The sequence below is a fragment of the Podarcis raffonei genome, chromosome 6 (genome assembly GCF_027172205.1).
Source record: "Podarcis raffonei isolate rPodRaf1 chromosome 6, rPodRaf1.pri, whole genome shotgun sequence".
Taxonomy (NCBI): Eukaryota; Metazoa; Chordata; class Lepidosauria; order Squamata; family Lacertidae; genus Podarcis; species Podarcis raffonei.
Genome location: NC_070607.1, coordinates 53,194,606 through 53,217,438, shown reverse-complemented (window position 1 = coordinate 53,217,438; position 22,833 = coordinate 53,194,606). Strand labels below are relative to the sequence as shown.

Below are 22,833 nucleotides of genomic sequence, written 5' to 3'. Positions count from 1 at the left end.
CCAGCATTAACTAAAATATTTATTGCAATTTTATTGAACTTTTAGCTTAATTTGACTGCTGCTTTGATATACAAAGATCTAATGCTACAACTTCCCAGGATGCTGCTTTCATTGAATCATTTACACTAAAAATAATACTCACTCTGTGTATTATGTCAGCTGAATGGATATACTGAAAATAAAAATATTTTGAAGATTAGATTCAGACACTATTTTCCATTATGAAGGTACATGCCTTATGAAAGTCTATGTCTTGTATTACATCTACTCATCTAGCATTCAGTGGTTTTGTAATGACGTTTGAGAAATGTCTGCTCTAAGTTTGTTCCTTTGAAGATAACCAAAGTCATTTCCAACCAGAAAGGAAGAGGGAATAATGCCTGCACAATGTTCATATTTTCATCCCTTCATATTTGGTTCTTCCCCATTCTGTGGCAAAGTACAGATGCATTTTGAAACTACTGAATCAAAGTCTGCATCCGTCTGGTGCCCCAGAAATCTCACAAGATAGTAATCTCACAAGATTCACAACATTTAACATTTAAGAGGGCATCTAGAAGTTCTGGAAGGAACTTCTACTTAAAAAATAACAATAATTTATAACTCATTTCCAGTAAGGTTGTGCTATTTGTTCAAAGCCAAACAACTGTTTCTCTGAGTTAATGCATGCAGTGTGTTTCCTAGATTAAAATCACCTGCATATGACAAACCAATAAGGTGAAGATTTCTTCTTCAGGTCAAAAAATATAGACTTGAAATTGGCTCTCACTATCTTTCTATGCCTCTCAACACTCTGCCTTGTTTTCCTACACAGAAGGGTGAAACAAGATAGCACCACTGAGCAGAAAGTATTGGCTTCTGCCTTGCTATCTCCAGCAGGATCCCATTCCCTTCTTTCCCTCTAGGTAACTTTTTTTTTTTGCAGTGCCTCCCCCCACCACCAAAGGGAATGTAACACATAAAACAAAATCCTCCCACACAGAAAGAACATTTAGTTCCTCTGAACATGAGGAGAGCAGAATACAAGAGGCAAGTCTGAGCTGATTCAGGAGAGCAGCATGTAATGATATCTTTGCCTCTCTTCAGACTCTCAAAAAGAACAGCTAATATTTCATGACTGTCATAATGGGGGTCAGTTCAACCAATTCAGGACCATGTGGTGGTGTTTTTATCTGAATCCAAAGTATGCCCATGGACCTCTCTAATGGGAAGAAAGTATGTCTTTTATTTGCCACTTGCATACAGAATACAATAGTAATAGAGTCAATGCAAATACCTTCAAACCACGAAGAATTTGATAGATTAGAAACTGTACATGGTCATCTGTGAGCTTCTGACATTTCACAATATTGTTCAGATCTGCCCCCATAAGATGGGTTACAAGGTATCTAAAAAACAAGAATTAAACAATGGTATTACCTCCATGTGTTGTAGGTGAGTGAGTCAGAGCATTTATAGAGAAGCACTGGATTTTGTTCAGATTAAATTAGGGATCAATCACTGGCAGCGGTGGGCTTTGACAGTGCCATGTAGTCACCACCACTTCCACAGTCCTACCAGTCACGCCAGCTAGAGCAGAAGGTGGCAGAAAGGGAATATATCCCTTTGCTGTGGCAGCACCCCAGTTGCCTGGATAAGGCCTGTTGCCATCACGTGGCAGCAGGGTGGTCAGCACAGGAGATCCTGTACAGCACAGATCATCCCCCAATCACCCCCTAGCGGGGGAGTTTTCCACTGGCTACTGCTGGCAAGTATACTGGCAGTAGCAGCAGCTTCTGCTGACCTGCCTTTTGGGTCGGTGCAACAGGGTGCCGCTGTTCCCTGCCAACAGCAAAAGGTGGTAGAACCAGGCAGAGGGATAACTCTGTCCTATTAAAATTCCCTCCACCATGATAGAACAGGGATTTAGGCTGGTCTGTTAGCTGCCTAGTTTCCACTGAAATCAGTTACTGACCAACTTCTTCAAATATGACTAAATCTGGATCCAACCTATTGCATTTATGAAAATTCATTGGTTTTATGTATGACCTTTTCATAGCCAGTAGTCTGCTATGGTACAGATACAATTTTAAATGTATGGTGAGAATACATTGGGCAGTATCTAACTCCGTTGTTTCCATCAGCAAAAGGATTTCTTCTTGCACAATGGGACTTCCCTCCCTCTCCTCCTCCTCCTGCATCCTCTCGCAATCTATTCCAGAGGGTTGAGAAAACCTTCAAAACAGATTTGAGATGATGTGTTCAGAGGGACAAGATGGGGGAAGTCCCTTTGCACAAGTGGACAAGTGGAAATCCGGATGTGACAGGTACTTAGCACTATATTGGATACAAGCCATTATAAAGAATGTAAACCATTTAGTACAGAGATATACGATACACTTGTGTTGCAATGCAAAAAAGAGTGTATTCATAATGTAAGACAATAAGCAATAAGACAGTTCTATCTTTTGCAGATTCATGTATAACCCTGCATCTCTCATTGTTTAGAAAGATCCATTCTATTTAAAATTCCAATAGATAATAAGAGACTTCTTAAGGATGCACTGTAATTTAAATTCATAACTAACATATTTTTCCTATATTTATTTTGGGCCTGCTTCATGCAAGGTCTTAGTTCATAGGTTACAGAGGGCTGAGGCCAAGGAATGAGTCTCCAATTTACACACTCTCCCTGACCACTCACAGGACCTAGAGTATAACCACACAGTCCATCTACTCCTTTTCCTAAGTCAGACTAATGTTTGGCAGGATCTACTCACACAAGAATTTACATGTATTCTCCACCCCACCCATACGGCAGGGCTATATGGGAACCAGCTCCTAGTACAAAATAGTTGTTAGTTTTAAGTATTTTTAAATCTGAAGCCCCAAGAGAAAAAGACCTATTGAAATTAGTAATTTTACTACCTTTCAACGACGATGAAACTAGGCTGATCTCTGCATTGATTCAGTCTTTCCAGTTCTCCACAAGAGTAAGAATATGGTAAAAGGTGTGTACAGGGTGTATGTACATCATTAATAAAATACTTCTACATGGACTTATTGTGACAGGAAGCCTGTCTCAACATGTGCTTTGAAACTGTCACATACAAGTCCAACAGGTTTTATAAACAGCTATTTAAGCCATCTGTCATTTGTCTCATCATACAACTGCAAATATCCATGAGTCTGCCTTGGTACAAAGTAATGACTAAAGAAACCAGGGCTCAATCATTCTATGTGACTGAAGATGGTCACATGATTAATACATTACTCCCCTCCTTGCTAAAACGAGCAATTTCCTACCAAAACCCAAAAGTCCTTCCATATAGCAAAAGTATTTTGCTCAGTCTGGATTTCTCACTCTCCTCCCTCAATGTGCGACGCTTCCCCCTCCTTTTTAAGATACACTTGCCATTCCTGCTTTGGACAGTAACTGCACCTGCATAAGGTAACCTTAAAGCAACAATAATATTCTGCTACTAAAAAGCTTTAAAACCTCTGTCTCCACAGGTAACTCAGGGCACCTAATTATGGAACATTTAAATTTGTTATGCTTCTATAAGCATGGCAATCCTGTGTACTGTGCCATTTAATTCAAATGGCTTAGGCCTGAGAACTGGATTCAGTAATAAATCAAAACTGTTAAGATGCTGAATAACTCATATATATTCCCCTTCCAGGCATGAAACCGAGGGGAGAGGGGAATTAAGATCCAAAATTTGGATGGCCTAGAGTTTGAATTTGGAATATTTGAAATTGGAAACCTAAGTAATACACAGCATGTTCTGGGATCTACTGTGCATGAGCAGACATAGAGCCTAGTACAGTCGTACCTTGGAAGTCAAACAGAATCCATTCCAGAAGTCTGTTCAACTTCCGAAATGTTCAATTTCCAAAGCGCAGTTTCTGGTTGGCTGCAGGAAGGTCCTGCAGCCAATCGGAAGCCCCGTCAAATGTTCGGCTTCCAAAAGAATGTTTGAAAACCAGAACAATCACTTCTGGGTTTGGGGCATTCAGGAGCCGGAGTGTTCAACTCCCAAGGTGTTCGAGAGCCGAGGTATGACTGTAAAGTAAAAAAACACCCTCAAACTGATAACATGACTTTAAAGAGGGAGACCTTCACTGAGGAATCTAGATCACACCAGCTGAGAGTTGAGCTACAGTGCTAGCAAGTTGTAAACGTAAAGGTAAAGGGACCCCTGACCGTTAGGTCCAGTCGCGGACGACTCTGGGGTTGCGGCGCTCATCTCGCTTTACTGGCCGAGGGAGCCGGCGTACAGCTTCCGGGTCATGTGACCAGCATGACTAAGCCGCTTCTGGCAAATCAGAGCAGTGCACGGAAACGCCATTTGCTAGAGACTTGTATTTACAGGCTATTTGCATGATGGGAAATAGTTACATAAAGTGAGTTCAATATACTGTATTACTATTAAGCAGATTTTTCAGTTTGGAGCCAGATGTCAACTTCTTGGCAAATGTCAACATGGCAAAGTAGATATTTACAGTTTTCACACGACTAAATAATTTCTTACTCCCACTACTGAGTAAAGAAAATCTAGTGTGTGAAACAGCCCATAGCTACCTTCCATGCTAATTAATGAAGGGTTGTGACTACATACTTCTATCACAGTAAAGTCAATGAAATGACTTCATTCATTTCTTCCTCCATATGCCTAATTTCATTGTCCAATAGCAATCTAAAGTCCTGTCTAAACTGAAACCTTTGATTCTATTACATTAATGCTCCTTATAGATAAGGATGTTTCCATCAAGGCTGGAAACTATTTCCAACATCAAGGCTATGAAGGGTTACCTACACATCATTGAATTCTTCTAGTGACTTTGCAGGTGTGAACACATCTAGAAGACCAATAACCTAGAAAGGGAAAAAGACACACAAGGAATAACATTTTCTACATTTATCTGCCATTTCCCAACTCACATATATACACTGCCCCAATTCAAAGTGCCTACTACATGAACACATAGACTTGCACATAAATAAGACTCTTATCCTTACACAGATGCAAACTCAAAATAGTTCCTTTAAATCTGGCAACTTTCAAATATCTTGTAATGTGGCATGTTGAAAAATATCAGAGAAAAGAATCATGTTGCATGCATGGACTCCTCCTGCTTCATCTTTGGCTCCAGATCACTGTTTCCGTTGTAAACTATTTTCCTTAATGAAAAGAATCGACAATTGTTTTTTTTAAAAGCATAATTGCTACTTATTTTTCAAAAACAAGGGGTGTAAACATATCAAATAGCTCAGCGCTACCTCCAATGTAAATATGCAGTGATATACACTGGGTTGGTTCAGAAAATCATATCTCAGCTTAATGAGATGAGATATAAATGAACCTTGTAGGTGCACATGTAACTTCTTTTTTCTCTTTGCTGTACGAGCAAACAAATCTGGAACTGTGCAAGTATAGTTTCTCAACGGCTCTGAAATGGAGGCCTTGGTTAACAGCTTCAGAACAAGCCACAATATGAGCTCTAACTTCAAAGCATGGCTTGATATCCTACCCTGTTCGAAAGCAGTTAACTATAGGTTATGAGCTCAGATGTAATGGAAATCTATAGTTAACTGAAGACAACCTAGCGAAACAAAGTAGCTGCATGTTTGGACAAAAGGCTTGTTCATCTCTCATTTGAATATGGCCACTGGGTACAAGTCAAGGTAATTTGGTGGTAGTATTTCAACTAAACCAAGTATGGAAGTCAGTGTCAGCTAGCTAAATAGCTCTCTGGCTAGTTAGTACTACAGTGGTACCTCGGGTTAAGTACTTAATTCCTTCCAGAGGTCTGTTCTTAACCTGAAACTGTTCTTAACCTGAAGCACCACTTTAGCTAATGGGGCCTCCTGCTGCCGCCGCACCGCCAGAGCACGATTTCTGTTCTCATCCTGAAACAAAGTTCTTAACCCGAGGTACTATTTCTGGGTTACTGGAGTCTGTAACCTGAAGCGTCTGTAACCCGAGATACCACTGTATAGGGTAATCAGGGGGATGGGAGGGCAAGCATGCCATCACTACATTCTATGAATACCCTCTGCCCTTACAAATGCATCATGGAACTCTGAAGGCAGAGGAAGGGAGATGTGACTCATCTGATCTTAATCACCCCCTAGCAAACTGACTTTTCTAATTAAAAAGGGCTTTCAGGATTCCATTACACATTTACATGTAACATGTAATTTCATACCAGAGACCATGAAATATGACTTTGTACGTTCACCTTTTTTTAACAGGCTTTAAGTAGGGATACATCACATTAAGTAGAATTTGGAGAAGAGGGTTTTAAAAAATATACATTTACAAGTACTGCTATCAGTACAAACCTCTCCAGCACTGACAAAAATGGTCTGTTCCCACACAAACAAAATAAACTAAATGTAGGGGAAATGTGAGCAGAAGACTACCACATGCTTCACACTAGAATAATAATCCCACAAATATACACATATAGTAAATAGGAAAGCTAATTCATGGCTCAGGCATCTTGACTAGTTCTACTCATCTTTCTTTTTCCAAAAGGCTGATGTAAAGTGAAGATATTATACAGGGTAATCATATTATGATACAGGCTCCGTCTCTGAGGCATACAATATTTTCATTCATGTGCACAGCTGAAACCCAAGTGTGATAACTTATTTCAACTGCAGAAATCTCTACTTATCACTACTGTATATACCGTATTTTTCGCTCGATAACACGCACCTGACCATAACACGCACATAGTTTCTAGAGGAGGAAAAGAAGAAAAAAAAAATCTGAAAGAAACAGTGGATGTATCATTTTTGTGCTTCATGCTGTGGCCACAGACATGTGATTTGACGGTGAGTTTGGGGTAGCCCAATGCAAAAATCCTGAGAATCCATGTCAATCTGTGCTTTGTAACCACTTTTTTGCACCATTGCAGTCCCAGGCAACAGTGGGTGCGTGATTTTTTTTGGTGCGGGCTGTAGCCATGGACATGCTATGTGATCTGATGGTGAATCTGGGGTGACCCAATGCAAAGATCCTGAGGATTCATGTGGATCCATGCTTTGTAACCACGTTTTTGTACCATTGCAGCCCCAGGCAACAGCGGGTGCGTGATTTTTTTGGTGCAGGCTGTAGCCATGGACATGCTATGTGATCTGATGGTGAATCTGGGGTGACCCAATGCAAAGATCCTGAGGATCCATGTGGATCCATGCTTTGTAACCACGTTTTTGCACCATTGCAGCCCCAGGCAACAGAGGGTGCGTGATTTTTTTTGGTGCAGGCTGTAGCCATGGACATGCTATGTGATCTGATGGTGAATCTGGGGTGACCCAATGCAAAGATCCTGAGGATCCATGTGGATCCGTGCTTTGTAACCACGTTTTAAGTGGGGAGGAAAGGAAAAACATAGAAGGGACAAGGAGCACGAGAGGGGTGTGTGAAGCAGCTGGCTAAGAATGCAAGAGAGGGGTTTAAAGGGGGGGGAAGGAAGGCAAAAGTCCCCCCCACCCAAGCCAGCCCCCCCTCCTGCATGTTTTCCGCTGCCTGCGAGTCCCTAGACGCAGCAGCAGCAGCACCGGAGCACGGAGAGGAATTAGAGGGGACGCTCTGCTTTCCCCTCTGCTTGCCTGGAGGGGAGGGGATTTGCCTGCTCTTTGTTCCGTTTGAGCAAACACAGTAACGAAACAGAAGAGAGTGGGCAGTAAGACCCTGAGGCAGAATGCAGGAAAGCAGCAGCCTCCTCTCCTCCGTGACGGCGCGATACGATTTTTGCCTGTTTTTGCCCTGTACTTGGGACAGTCAGCTCCAGGGACCACACATTCGCTCAATAACACGCACAGACATTTCCCCTTACTTTTTAGGAGAAAAAATCTGTGTGTTATAGAGGGGAAAATACGGTATCTAAATGCACACAGATCAGTGGATGTTTCTTGCAAGTGCCAGAGGGCAGCTATTTTTGCACAAGACATGGAAAATAAAGAGAGCCAGACACTATATTAGCGCTTACAAATAAACCCTATGCATCAATCCCAAGGATTACAAAATGTCCTGGAATTTATCCGACTACATGTTGTTCATGTATCCAACAAAGAATTTGGATTTTTCTTTTAAAGTAAATACATTGCAATGTACATATTTATTTCATTAAAGTATTTGTCATCTGACTTTTGACTAAACATTACCATCACAGCTAAATCAAATCCCCATGGACACAAAGAAGTGATCAGGCAGAATACACAGATGGCTCAAGAACTAGAAGGGCCTTGGGCATTATAGCTGTGGTCAAGACTACAGTTAGGGCTTCTGTGATGTGTAGTTCCTTGCCCTAAGCTATGGCTGCTAACCTATGTTCTGCCTCAGTGGTAAATTATTTTCCCTCCTCCCATCTCCTTTGTCCTCTCCAAACACTTTGTCACTCATAGTTGTGTTAGAAAGCTTCAACTTGGGACAAATACGTGAAAAGACTATTTTTATAGTACACTCAGGCCCAACCAAGTAATTACATTGTAAAACTGCTGCAAGAATACCTTCCAGTTTGAAATGCAAGAACTAAAGATTCTCCTACGTTTATAGGAAAATTAAAAATTATGGACCAAACGTTACGGTGTGGTTAAAACAGATGAATAGTAAGTAGTACCATAAAACCTCGATTCTCAAACAGCTCCATTTTCGAATGTTTCAGCTCCCGAATGCCGAAAACCCAGAAGTAAATGCTTCGGTTTTCAAATGTTTTTCAGAACCCAAACATCCAAAGCGGCTTCTGCTTGAGTGCAAGAAGCTCTTGCAACCAATCGGAAGCCATGCCTCGGTTGTTTAACATTTCGGAAGTTGAACAGTCCTCCGGAACAGATTACGTTTTTCAATCGAGGTTTGACTGTGAGTGCTGTCATTAAAAATCTACCCAAATGCTAGTGAACCAAGGGTTTACATCGGGGTGGTAAATCTGTAGTCCTCCAAATGTTTTTGGGCTGCCCATCGCTCCTGACTGTTGGCCATCCTGGATGAGGCTGATGTGAATGAAGTCCAACAACCTCTGAAAGACTGCAGATTCCTCATTCCTGCTTTAGGAGATTAGGAGGTGCTTTCCTATGTCAGTCACCCTGCTTTTGTCACACCTCTGGTGTTTGCTGGCATGTCTGAAGAAATATTATGAACAGAAACACAACTGTTCCAAAAAAAGTACTTAAAAATCACCCTGAGGTATATGCTGTTGTATTTATTTAGTACTATAATTGCATAATTTGTTGGGGTTAGGGTTAAGGGAAGAAAGCAGGAGCACAGATTTGAAGTAGTTTGCACTCTGTGCACACATATTATTCCTGCATACTATGAAATAGTAACACTAAACTCTTCATAGCAGCATAAAAGGTAGAAATGTTTCTGCAACATCCTTCTTGTGGTGTTTCAGAAACAAACTGGGACTGTGAGATACTTTGCAACGGTTCTCACATTTTACAACTGTCTAATTAACAGACTCGTTATTTCCCCCAAGGTTTAGGGTCTCCCCTAGTTAATATATTCTGTAAGAAAATATTGAAATCAACACATGGAAGCCATTACCCAAAACAATGAATGAAATGAAAAAAATACGTACTCATGCATTAAGCTAACTTTAAAACCAGAGAATTAAACCAGTAAGGAAAGTTTTCATAACATTTGAAATAGACAGGACTCGATAACCACCACAAAATCAGAACTAAGAAACTTTTTAAACAGTTTATAACCAACTGGCTCTAGTATGTTGAAAATACTATGGTACACACGTTACATTTTCTCAGCTTTCAGTTAAGATGAAGGTATTGGGAATGAACTTTTGAATTATTCATTTTCTTGCTCTGGCCCCTCTACTCTTTTAACAAAACCCCGACACTATGGTCTGCCATTTTATCTGTACCAAGTACACCATGGTTATCAAGCCAGCATTCACTCCTAACCTAGGATTTGAAACCAAATGAAATGTACATTTCTAGTTTTCTCCCCAAACTTACATTTTCATGTTTCATATGTTTAAGCAGACGTAGTTCACGGTAGGTCCTTTTGGCATGAATGATGGACTGAAATGGTCTGGACAATTTCTTCACAGCCACTCGCAGGCCAGTTTTAGCATCAAAGGCTGAACTAAAAGACAATAGTTTAAAAAAACAGCATTAAATATGTCTATTAAGACTAAAATAGGATTCCCCCCCCATGAAAATGATTCAATAGGTATCTTGTTTAACTGAATGAATATAACTTTGTGCCCAAGATGAAATAAGTCACAAGTTTAAGGTTTGTGTAAGAGCAGGCAGGAAAACAAAGGTGAAGGTGCTTACAAGTTTTAGAATGAATCATTAGAAGAGTTTTAAGAATGTATTGATGAGTTTGGGAATTGCAGCTGGATTTATAAAGGAAGAATGACAATTTTTGCAATCATTTAGTGACTCACAGCAAAAGATATAGCAATGACTTCCTGTAACTTCGAATATTTCAACCTCAACAGAATACAGTGGTGCCTCGCAAGATGAAATTAATTCGTTCCACGAGTCTTTTCGTCTTGCGATGTTTTTCGTCTTGCGAAGCACGGTCCGTCACAACTCCGCCTCTTCAAGCGGCTTTAATAAAAAAGCGAACAAACTCGCAAGACGTTTTCGTCTTGCGAAGCAAGGCCATAGGGAAAATCGTCTAGCGAAGCAACGCAAAAACCGAAAAACCCTTTCGTCTTGCGCGTTTTTCGTTTTGCGAGGCATTCGTCTTGCTGGGCACCACTGTATTGTGACATTTCAGAAGCTAGGGCTCGCTGTATCCAGGTCACAGCATTAGCAGACACATGATGGTTGTCTCCAAGCAAGTTTTTTGTAGAAATAAGGCACTGAATACCTAGGATCTCTGATAGTAAGTGAATTTTCAGGTGATGTTAGCCAATAGCTTTACAGTGATGATAACTTGAAGGTGGTATGGTACAGATGTCACTGCCTATGGGACACATTTTGCAGATTTTTTGGCATTCCAAGTTTTACCATCATGAACCCAGACTACTCCTCACCCTAAAACACACATACAACCAATGTGGTTACAACAGCATACTTTGGTGCCATTCTCACGGGCACCTGTCTATACCTGGGACAATTGTGGAATATTTTCTAAAGTTTATTTGTTTTTCTTAGTGTGGAAAATAGGTACTTGTATACATATCAAGTCTTTCTTAAAAAAGGGGAGTGGAGCATCAAGCAAAACTTGTCTGATAAATGAAGTTGATTAGGTTTGCAATTCACCATCCCACTGACTTGTGTTAAATTAGTGGAAACACCTGCAGATACAAATGATGCTAAGTGCCTTTCTGCAAGGATCCACTGATACATCCAATTTTCTATTCTAGAGCAGGGCTAGTGCCACACTAGCAGGAAGCCACTCGCACTTCTCAATTGACTCTAGACTAGTATGGATTTGCTTTTCAATAATTTATGTTTGGTACCTGATCATAATATGGAATTGATGAGGCATTTTCAGTATGCTTCTACTGAAGCATTGTTTTAAAGAACAAGTTCCCTTTTAATTTACCCTGTCAATATGGCACTGCCCTGCACCTTGCCTTACCACAGAACACATGTTGCAAGAAATGTTTAGTTGCAAACAAAACTCCACTTCTGCTTTTTATTCCTTTTTTTGCATCTAAATCAAGTTTTCCCTGACAAAAATATTGTGAGCAGAGACTTAAATGATCTGAAATCAGGGTAGGGATAAGACATGATGAAAACAGTAGAAAGATATGTTAATTTTTCTGAAGATCTCAAACAAATGCCACACATTTTAACAAAAATGTAATGATTTGTGATAGTTACTAAGTTACAGAGACGTGCAAACCACCATCCTTCAGATCAGAACACATACATTTGACATATCTAACAATTCAGTCAGAAATTATTTGGATGTTTTAACAGAAGCAGTGTGCATCTGAACAAAAATGGGAAATGCTGGTATTTTTTCTTGGTGATATTAGTATGATCTACAAAGGTCCGTAAGACACACAGGATGCATAAGTGCCCCCAATAACTCCTTATCTGGACCTAGCTAGCTGTAGAGAGGAACAAGTGAAAGCAATATAAACTTAGAAGATGAAGTCTGGAAATAATTACTGGGTGGTGGTAGTGGGCCATAACAAATGAGAAATTCCTTCATATAATGCAAGCTCAGGGGGCTAGGTGAGCAGCTTCATCCTCACATATACCATGAAAGTGAATGGTACATTATAGAGAATATAGATAGCTCTCCCTCACTTAAGTATGGGAGTTTCAGGAAGACTTGCAAGGGTTTCAGTATATACCCACTATGTGTAGTGCTCCAAGCAGCCTGAAACAGAAGCTTTATATGAGCTCGAGTCTCTAATGATGAGAAAAAAGCACAACTTCTTTTTACTTTTCCAGCGCACCCAAAACTTTTCCCTGCTGTATTTTATAACTATACAGTACAGTGATTCTGATTAAAGGGAAAAGAATGCTTTTTTTCCTCCTGAAACAACCATATATAGTGTAGAGCAGTTGGTACTTTCTGACCTAATATCACATACCTAACCCTAATTTACCCTCCTCCAGGATACCTGCAATAAACTGTTTGTGGTCTGAGTAAGTCAATTCTTATCCCCCGACCTCACACATACATTTTCTGATAAATCATGCCAAACACCTCAAGAGCTCACAAAACTTTGCTGGGCTGTTTGTAAATATATTAGCATTAGTATTATTAATATTATTAGATTTATATACTTCTGTGTGCCTAAGTAGGCCACTACTTTAATTCCATTTTGCTTCCAAAATTGATGGGCACTCAACCACCTGAGCTTGATATTAGAGGGAATGGAGATATATGTGTATTTACTTAATGGATACAAGGCACAAAACTTGATTGTGGAATTACTTAGTGGAATTACCATTAATTATTCTGCAAACTGATCACTACAGTAACTAGATGTATCAGCAGTAATAACTAGCAAAAAGGCTAAGGTCATTCAAAACTCTGCAGTATACATTCTTATCCTACCATGACAATGGTGTAATGAACCACACCTGCCTATCAGTCATCAATGAATGCAAATTTCTGAGGCCACCAGGATCTATGTTGTAGGTGTTTAAAAAACAAAATTTCATTGTTTTCTCCTGTGAGAACTTGTCTCATGATATTGCTCTTACCTGACAAAACACAAGGAAGTGAAATATTGTTTCAAACGAGACATGAAATAATAAAACAGTTTAGATCCAAGATATGTTTTTCTAGGAAAAAATGCAGAACAAGAACTCTGCAGTAAATTGGCTTAATATCTACAATTAAAAGAACGTTGCTATGTAGCTGCAGAAGAACACAAATACACAGAGTCTAAGTCTTTGTTTTCAGTTATCACATGAGCCAGTTTGCTCCTCCCAAGTCAAGAACAAACTTTTGCTACAGATCATAGTGTTTGTCTGGAAGGAAATAAACCACAACCCTTGGTTTGGACCCAATGTTAAGCCAGAGACTGGGCTAGCAGAGAGGAACCAAGTGGCTCAGACTAGTACTTTCACTGCAAACCATTCACTAGTTTACTGTGCCATGTAAATAAAGTAAATATATACATGTAACTCTAGCTAAACTATCACAGAAGGCTGGTAGTCTGATAAGTACAATTCAAGTATTTGTTACGAAAGAAGTTATGACTACCTTGAACTTGCAATGGTTATGTTGTTTTATATACAAAAATACTTACATCTCTTAGCCAGAATGACTAAACCGCTTCTGGCGCAACGGGACACTGTGACAAGTCCCAGAGCGCACAGAAGCACTGTTTATCTTCCCGCTGCAGTGGTACCTATTTATCTACTTGCAATGGCATGCTTTCGAACTGCTGGGTTGGCAGAAGCTGGAACAGAGCAATGGGAGCTCACCCCGTTGCACAGATTCGAACCGCTGACCTTCTGATTGGCAAGCTCAAGAGGCTTAGAGGTTCTGTAGCCAAGACAACATCCATTTATTGTTGGATTCTTGAGTAAGCTTCTAATCTTTGTCCTGGCAGTCTAACTGTAATACATATTTTGCTGTGAGGAATGTGGTAATGAAGTCAAACATCTATGGATAGTGCCTATGACATCATGAGGAGATGAATCACAAATTCCTCTCCTGCCAATCTCTGATACCCCTGGCCAGCTGTTTTTCCTTCAGCAGCTTTGCACTCAACCTCTTCAGTACACATCTTCCTCACTTGCAAGTCAACTCTTATTCCCTACTCTCATTCCCAGCAAGATCAGTGTAAGAAACTGGGGGAGATCCAGGTTCATGGTGTTTATTGAGATACCAGCCTATCAGGGTGGGGGAAGAAACTATGTACATAACCCTTAGCTTCTTCAAGGAGTGTTGGAATAAAAATGCAAAAAATATTAAGACTAATTACAAGTTATTTAATTGTGCAGTGTTGAAAATATTGCTTTATGTTTGTTTTCAAGATTCTGCTAAAAAACCAAACTTCATTAAACACCCAACAGTTTGCAAGCCAAATGCAACTAAAATAACCAAGAAGTCATTTCCTACCAAAGCCAATAATCTTGGCACCACAAAGCAAAATAAAGGGTCGTGCATAAGATGCTTAACATAATGCCTTTTGAAAACTAGAGAACTTGAAGAAAGCCACTGTTTGGTGCACATTTTGATTGTTTCTGGAGACATTGCTCAACTGTGCGAGTTGTGCGTTCCCAAATAAGTAGGGAATGAGTTCATAGCGGTTACGGGAATAAGTGACGGAGATCAAGGCACTGCAGCAGACGGAGCGACAAGTACATCAAACGCCTCTACTACTTCTGCTGCTAACTTGCACTGCCCCAGCATTACGGTGCAAGAGAACCAAACAGGCAACGCTTTTTCTTTTAGTACTTGCAACCGAGAGCCGGTCCCTCGGAATCACAGGATCTAACCGACTTCCTTTTGCAAGGAGGACTGGGTGTGGACATAGGCGAGATCCACCGCCTTCTAAGGCCGCTTTCAGGATCTCCCAGCTAATCAATCATCCCATTCAGAATGACAGGCCTTCGTGGCGGCTGCTGTCCCGTACGCACGAAGGGCTGCGGGGCCGCGGGGGGGGGGGGGAATAAAGGAGCGGCAGTAACTTACCAGACGGAGCCGTAAGCCCCGGAGCCCACCGGAGAGAGGTTCTGGTAACGCTCAGGCACTTCCCAGACCGTCTTGTTCAGCTCCTGCCGGTAGAACTTGGGCCGCTCTTGGGTCATCTCGACCCCGAGCCCGCCCCACCCAGCGCGGCCGGGAGTGGGGGGGGGGAGACCCTCGAGCAGAACCGTTGGCTCCTCCCCCTTCGGAGAAAGGGGGTTTCCTGCTCCGAGGGTAAAGAGGTCGCTCGCGCCCAGCGGCCGCCTCAGTAACTGGCCTCGTGCCGCCGCCGACACCCCAACCCCGCCCCGCGGCCGGAGGGGAAGGCCAGGCCAAGCGGGGCTCTTCTGCCTCCCGCCGTCTGTCGGGTTGCAACCCCGCGGCCTCCTGCACAGCCCCAAGACAGGGAGCCTAACAGGTGGGCGCGAGGGGTCCCCCTGAGGAGAGCAGAGCTTGCACTGGGGGGGTGCGGCAAAGCCAAGCAGCAACGACGAGGAGGAGGAGGAGGGGCTGCTGCTGCCGCCTGACTTCTCCCGACCTCTTCCTAAGTCCCCGATTGCAGAGGTCTCGCGAGACCCACGGCGCGGAAAGAGCTTTGAGGCGATGCCCCAATATGGAACCCAGCTCCAGCGCCCTATGATGAGCGCAACCAGGAGGGGAGCGTCTCGCGAGATCTGGAAGGAGGCGAGAAGGAAAGAGGAGGAGGAAGAAGAGGAAGGGTGGAGCGTGATGCCGGCCAAGGTTTAAGGCTTCCAGGTGCTGCTGTTTAAGGCAGCGGGAACCTGGACAGGTGCCTTCTTGGAAGGAAGGTTCACACCCGCCACCTTGTGACTTCCTCCTCCCGTTCTTTCTGTGCCCCCGGGGAAGAAGCGCATTAGCTGTTTTGTGCTTGCAGTTGTAATAATGTTCGTTAACAAATAATCGTTGGAATGCAATTCTCTTCATAGCAACCATTTGAGTTACAGCCCTCGGCTGGTAAATTGTGGTAGCTAACAATACAGTCTTCCTTGTTATTTGTTAATGCGGGATGAGGAGCCGTTTTCCAGCTCATGGGCTGCATTCCCTTCTTGGGGGCCATTTTCGTGGTGCAGCAATGACAAGCCAGATAAATTAGCTATGACTGCTGATCCTTTCTTGCTTAGATTCCTATATGCTAGGTCTGTTGTAAGCCTCACGTTTCTGAGTTTTATTGGCATAAACCCATTTTTGGCTTCACTTTGCAGGACTGTCCAATCTTTCCAATCGGAAAGCTATTTGTGACAAGCTGCAGTGACAAGCTAGGTTGCTTTCATTCACCATCCAGATGCAACGTTGCTTGTTGCACGTACGCAGCACCAGTTGCCTTTCCTGTTTCTTGCAAATAAAACTGGTAGCACCCAACTGTTGGCTTCTAACCATTGTTGAGGATAACATGCGTACACTAAATTCATTTTTAATAAGCTGCATACATTAAAATAACTTATAAAAGTTCCCACTGAGTAAGCCACGCATTTGTACAAAGTCATGTAAATTGTTAAAAAAAAAAAAAGGTTAATTCGAGAATTCGAACGTTAACTTCAGTTGCTGCGAGTCATCGCGCACCCTGGTGGCGCAAGGGGTCCATAGCAGAACACATCCCTCCCTCCCATGCCGGCTACGCGTGAAGCTGGAAAACCCGCCCGGACCCAGAACGCGTGGCGGGCACGTCACAATCCCATCTCCGGCGACAGCACACGCAGTTACAGTACTTGTATACGCGCTAGGCCACTTTTTACGCCGCCCCCACCTCCCTTGGCCCTAGTTAAATCCGGCGAAGCCCCGGGGAAGCGAGCGGTGGGCTGGGACACCGCGAGGCGCATGCGCTCCGCCCATGGGACAAGGGGAGGCGGGCGAGGGGCCTGACGCGCGGCTCCGGCTCCTGCCTGTCACGCAGAGCAGGGGGCGGCGCCGCACGCGTTTGAAAGAGCCAGGGGGAGTGGCCTTCCCCGGGAGCCCCAGCTCCGGAGGAAGTGACAGCAGCAGCAGCGGCGGCGGCGAGGAGATCTGGTGGCGCGCGCAACGGCGCGCGAAGATACCCGTCGTACGCACGCGCCGACCGGCTCGCCCGCGGCCAGCGCAGGCGCAGGAAACATCCTTGGAGCGCACGCGCGGGGGGTCGCGGGGGCTGCTGTCTCTAGCCGCCATGGAGCGGAAAGGTGAGTGCGCTTGGCCCCGCCGCCTCCCCGCCAACCTCACCCCCCCTCCCCGCCGCCGCCCCTCGCCCGCCGCCCTCGGCCCCTCGGCTCTTCTAGTCAGGCTTCAGCTTTCTGGGTCTTGGCGGCTCGCTTCCTCCGCGTCCCTGGTTGTTGCCCCAATTCACCCGAGATCGGGCGTCGGTTTCCTTTTGTCAGGTCCCGCTGTTATTCGCAGAGTTCTTCTCACGGATCCTAACTGCCAGTCTTCGGGTATCCTGACAAATGTCCGGCCCTTGGGCTCCCCTTCCTCGGCCTCCACCCCGCTACCCAGTATGAGATAAAAGAGGGTGACATAATCGCCTGTCTCCTCCAGTAACGTGTTTGGGGATTTTTTTTTAATATTATAAATATGGGTACAATGAGTCTATTATGAGCACGTGTCTCACGAATCTGGTTTGTTCTTGGATTAATGCTCCTTCTAGGGAAGAGGGGGTTAATCTGAGAACAAAATAAAACCGGATAGGTTTGATGATGCGAATAATGGGCCCTTCTTTTTCACCCTGAACAAAAGCTTACTGACTCTTGCCCCACCCCTTCTTCTTCTTCCCTCTGTTTCTTCCTAGTTCTAGCATTGCAAGCCCGGAAGAAGCGGACTAAAGCCAAGAAGGAAAAAGCCCAGAGAAAGTAAGTGTGGCCCTATTGCCTTAAACAGAGTGGAATGGTGTCCTGGACAGTGACAATAATTTCCTGAAATGATGTGCAGAAGCCAGCCTGGTAGCCTTGGTTGCATGGTAATGAGAAATCTTCCAGATTTTCCAATTCTAAGTGACTCTTTACATCCTGAGGGTAGCCTCAGTGTTAAAAGCGCATAAACTCACATGAGTGATATACCCTCTTCTGCATCTTGTGCATATTTTAAGTGGGCACCATTAAATTTGTCTCTGGGTGCCTATCAGCTTGCTGGTAATATTCTCGTCTCCTTTTCCAAGGATAATATTTTAATCTAAAATAGTAGATAAACTTAATGGATCAAATATGTTATTTATTTATATACATTTTCAACCGTAGTAGGGTGAAATCCAAGCCCTGGGCGCTGTCCAACAGGGCCACTGCAGCATCTGCAGCCTTGCAGCACATACTGGCTGGTAATCAGGCCTGCTGCTGTCACATGACAGCTGTAAGGCTTGCTCAGTCCTCTGTCTTGAATGTCTGCCATCCCAGAAAGTCCCCCTCCCCACCAGCAGCAATTCTGCCCACAAGTTTAGCTGGCAAAATGGGAAACCACACTGGCAGAGCGATGCCGATGTCACTCTGCAGGCAGAGGCTGGCAGGGCTGGGGGAAGCAAGATCTCTGCTTAATCGAGCCCCCCAGCCTGGTGCAAGCAGAATTTGAATTGTGACCTTGAGATTTACATTTATATTGTATAGCAAGCCGTTCTGGCTAGCCCTGGATTTCAAGTGTTATTTGCATAGTCATAATAAGCTGTTCTGGCCTTGTAGATCCAAGAAGCTTGAAACATGTTCAGAATGGTGCACTAACTTCTGAACATCTAAGATTGCCCGTAAATTCAGCAAACTAAAATGCAATAGACATATGTTCTCTGTGTAGTTTAATACTGTAATAAGAGTATTTAATAATCCCACTAAAACTGAAGGGTGGAACTTACTTTAAACATTTCAGATATCACATAGAAGAGGGAAGTCTTCTCTTTTTCACCCTGTTACTATAACTCGAAAAGAGATTTGACCATACCGTACTCTATGTAGCTGCTGTAGACTGACTTTGGTGGACTAAATTGATAGGCTAGTTCTCTGAAATTTTACTGAGGAGTCCCACTGAAATCAGTTAAGTGTGGATAAGATTGTGTTCTGTGTGTGTTAAGCGGCAAGTGGTTTCAGATTAAGAAAATGGAGCCAGAGAATGTGCATTATTTAGTGCGAGTAATTATCAGAGTTGATAGTGCTCTCTGAAAGTTCTTTAAGCCTGGAATATTAAGGAAAGTAATCCCTTGTTTAAGCACTAGCCAAGTACCCATATGCAAGCAGGAGTTACTTGTGGGAAAGTGAGAGGAGTAAAAGTTTTTGCAAGCTAGTAACTTAAGGTGGAGGGGAAGGATTATTTACAAGACTCAAGTAAGCCCCGTTTAAGTGAGACTTCTGGGTAAAATTTCAAAGGATTGTACTGTACAGTCACTGGAAGCTTACATGTGTAGATGCCATCATATGCCATTAAATGCTCTAATAATTTTTTTATTTCCATTGACTTTGAAATAGGCCTGAATTGAACCCCTTTGTCTGCATTTTCAAATGGTTATTAGTTGTTGTTGTTGTTATTATTAATTTGTACCCCACCCATCTGACTGAGTTGCCCCTGGTTTGTCATGTCCTGCCCTTCATTATTCATATTTCTCCAGTTCTCATGCAGTGCACAGAAAGCTCCCAAATCTGGCATCTCTGACTGGAGAATAGCAGTAATGAAGTACTGCTTGGTAGATGATCCTAGTTTCAGTTGCTGGAATCTGCAGTTAAATTAACTCAGGTAGCAACAGTGGGGAAAATATTTGCCTCTGAGCAATTGGAACACCAGATAGACCTAGGCTAGGTGCACCAATATTCTGACTTGGTGTCAAGGGGCTTCATTTATTCACCTACCCTATGCCTCTTCTCATCCATTGTTCACGTCAAAATTTTTTGTCCATGTAGCATTTCTGTCACTTCTGAACAGTCAAGGCAATTTTTGTGTCTAAAATAATGCTTTCTGAAATCATGCTGTGAATCCAAAGTTTTAATAGTTGTAGCATTGTTTTCAGTGTAGTCTCTTGTCTCAAATATTTTACTCCATTTAGATTGAATCCATTGAATCCACTGCATGAAGGTTTACTGCAAAGTTGTGGCAAGCTAGTAATATTCAGAAATTGAATCCCAAATTTCCCAAGCTCGCTCTTCTATGTTTTCAAAGCTGTCATTCACTGTGGAAGCATTCTAGTAAAAATGAAAAGAGTTGGCCAACAGTTAACTTAATTATACAACCCAAAACCATTATTTACAAATTCATATAGTGGCTTAAGTAGAGTGGTTTTTATAACATGTTTAGCCAAGGTAGCTTCCCATTTAATGCTAGTGCTCTGAGAGAGTTCCGGTTTTTTAATTGCTTGTAGAAAAGAACAATAAAAAAGTTCCGTTCTTGTCAAAAAATCAAGGACTTGACATAAAGTTGTTTATTGCTGTTTCTGCAGCTAACATGTCTTGACTCTTCATATGTAAGATGGCTAATACTCTGGCAGTTCTGAGAGCCTTAAAATAGCCATGGCTATCCTTTATCATAGAGGAAGAGAAGCGGTAGAATTTTGCTGTAACAAAGTTAGGCTTAGGACACAATATATACTTAACTGCAAAACCCCATGGGTTTCAACAGAGCCCCATTTCTCCTCAGCTGTGGTATGTGTGGAAGAAGTATAACAGGATCTGTGCATGTTTCCCATGCCTTCCTTTTTCATTCTTCCCCACTCCCAATTGATGCCCATCCATACACTTGAGTTGGTTGGCAGAAGAAATGGGTCTTTGAGCCCTAGGTGGATTTCTCCGCTCAAAGCTGTTGCTTGTGTGATTTTGCCACTGAACTTGATGGATAGGCTTATTTCTTAACAGCAGATATAAATTTAAAAGAACAGGCTTTAAATAATGCCTTCTTTTTTGGAATAATTTTGAGCAACAGCTATGTTACTATGTATACAAAGCTATCGGTGATTTATCAAAATATATTTTAAGTTTAAGAAACATTTAAATATACATTGTTGACTCATTTAGAATTGAGCAAAGGATCACAAAAATGTTTCTAACCCACCTGCCTGCACATACTAATGTTAGTCATCTGTCTTCTAAAAGCAGTAGTTTTTATCAGGCTTCCCTGCATAGAGGTAAGCCTTGCTCATAACCAGGCAAATGGTTACCAACAAGCTGCAGCAGTGCATGTGGTATTTGACAGTCAAATATCAGATCTCTGCTAAAAGCCAATATGCTTTAAAGAAAAGAAAGAGAGCATTCAAGTCAAGGCAGAGGTCAAATATGGAGGTGATAAATGGCAATACATATAGAGTGCTTTCTGTGATTATAACCTGCAAAATATGTGCTGCTTTCTGGCCATGGGTTTCCTTCTTGATAACATTGGTGCTTATACGTAGAACTACTGTTGTTGTGTGTGTACCTTGCGGGCCACTTCACACACACAAGTATGCTATGAATGTTTGAAAACATGTCTTCCATACACTTGTCAGTTGGGACTGGGTGAAGCTTCTTGACAAGTGTACTGTGAGTGGGAGCCTGGGCTTGCTGCTTTTTAATGTGTTCCGAGGTGGTGGTTTTACATACTACCTACACCTTTTAAAATATATTTAATGCATTTATAACCCACAGACCTAGTCAGTATGTCATCAGTACAGGTCCTACTGGTTGTGAGCATTAGTTGCCTGCATTAGCTAGAATGCATCAATGAAGGTTCATTTCCCTCCCAGAACCTTGGAAAGCAAGCAGTTGTTCTTGCTGCTACCTCTGTGCATTTTTGTTAGTGTGGGTATGCAGCATTCCCCTTCTTTCAGTTAAAAAAAATGAGAGTGACACACCCTTCTTTGCAGGGTCACAAGGTTCCCCAAATCCCTGTACTTCAGGGCTTTGAGGAAATGTAGGTCTTTGGGGAGAAGGTCTGCAGAACAGTAGCAGCTGGTAACAAGTCAAGCTCTCACATTTCTCTACACCCCAGATTTAATTATGATGGAGAGCACTAAGGAAATGCTAAGGCTGTAGGTAATAAGGGAGATATCCACTTGCCCTCCTGTCTGTAGAGGAAAGAGTGCCTAGAGGTCTGTGAGTATGTGGCAATCAGGGACCTCCATGGAATTCTACTTTTTTGCATGTATAACTGTGAAAACAATATACATGACATTTCCTTCTGAGCCATAGATATAGAATAAACTAAACTAATGCTGTTTCCCTTTAAGTAAATGCAGCCATTCTATATGCTGTGTCTAATTTTTTTTGCTCTCCACAACCATGAATTGTTTTAACATTAATACACAGATCCATCTGTATATGTCTGCTCTGTGTTCTGTGCCATGTGTTCTGTTCTTCTGACATTGCTGGCACTACTGAATGAGTGGGAAAATATGTAGGAGTGTGAGGGCAAGACACTACTGCAATACTGTTTTTCCTTCTTTGTTGTCTTGCTCCCTATAGGCAGAGAGACAAGGGTGAGATCCCTTAAACCCCAAATTCCTACTTGCTGGGAGTTAAATGCTCATGAATACAAGTGCTTTTTTCACCTCACCCCCACCTTTGAAGAAACATGCTGTCTTCACTCATAAATCAGCATGGTATCTAATGAAATGCTTGAATGTTCATTGTTTCACCTTGCGATGAGAAGCTACATGTTAATTGGCCTTTTATTTTTTTAATCTGTTTCCTCTGAATTTCTGTGTAGAACAGTTAATGGTTACAGACGGGTTGGGGGTGCATCACCTTATTTATTTATGCATTATTATTGTTCAAACACAGTTTGGTGGCATTCATCCTGAGAATGAATGCCTGAAGGAAGAAATGAACAAATTTCT

General features: G+C 42.4%; 2 protein-coding genes across 3 annotated transcripts in view; one reads left to right on the top strand and one right to left on the bottom strand.

Moving 5' to 3' along the window:
- Nucleotides 1-15,711, bottom strand: part of MAPK14 (mitogen-activated protein kinase 14) — a 32,493-nt gene extending 16,782 nt beyond the window's left edge. Inside the window, exons 1-5 of one of the 2 annotated variants that reach the window (XM_053392930.1) lie at nt 15,084-15,711; nt 9,965-10,094; nt 4,800-4,858; nt 1,277-1,388; nt 143-172 (exon numbers count right to left, since the gene is read on the bottom strand). In XM_053392930.1, the coding sequence (XP_053248905.1) occupies nt 143-172; nt 1,277-1,388; nt 4,800-4,858; nt 9,965-10,094; nt 15,084-15,199 (447 nt within the window). In that variant the 5' untranslated portion in view covers nt 15,200-15,711. The remainder of the gene's footprint in view (nt 1-142; nt 173-1,276; nt 1,389-4,799; nt 4,859-9,964; nt 10,095-15,083) is intronic. The other variant, XM_053392929.1, reaches the window with a different exon arrangement.
- A 1,200-nt stretch (nt 15,712-16,911) lies between these two features.
- Nucleotides 16,912-22,833, top strand: part of SRPK1 (SRSF protein kinase 1) — a 33,497-nt gene continuing 27,575 nt past the window's right edge. The window contains exons 1-2 of the mRNA XM_053392921.1: nt 16,912-17,251; nt 17,854-17,914. Of these exons, the coding sequence (XP_053248896.1) occupies nt 16,927-17,251; nt 17,854-17,914 (386 nt within the window). The 5' untranslated portion in view covers nt 16,912-16,926. The remainder of the gene's footprint in view (nt 17,252-17,853; nt 17,915-22,833) is intronic.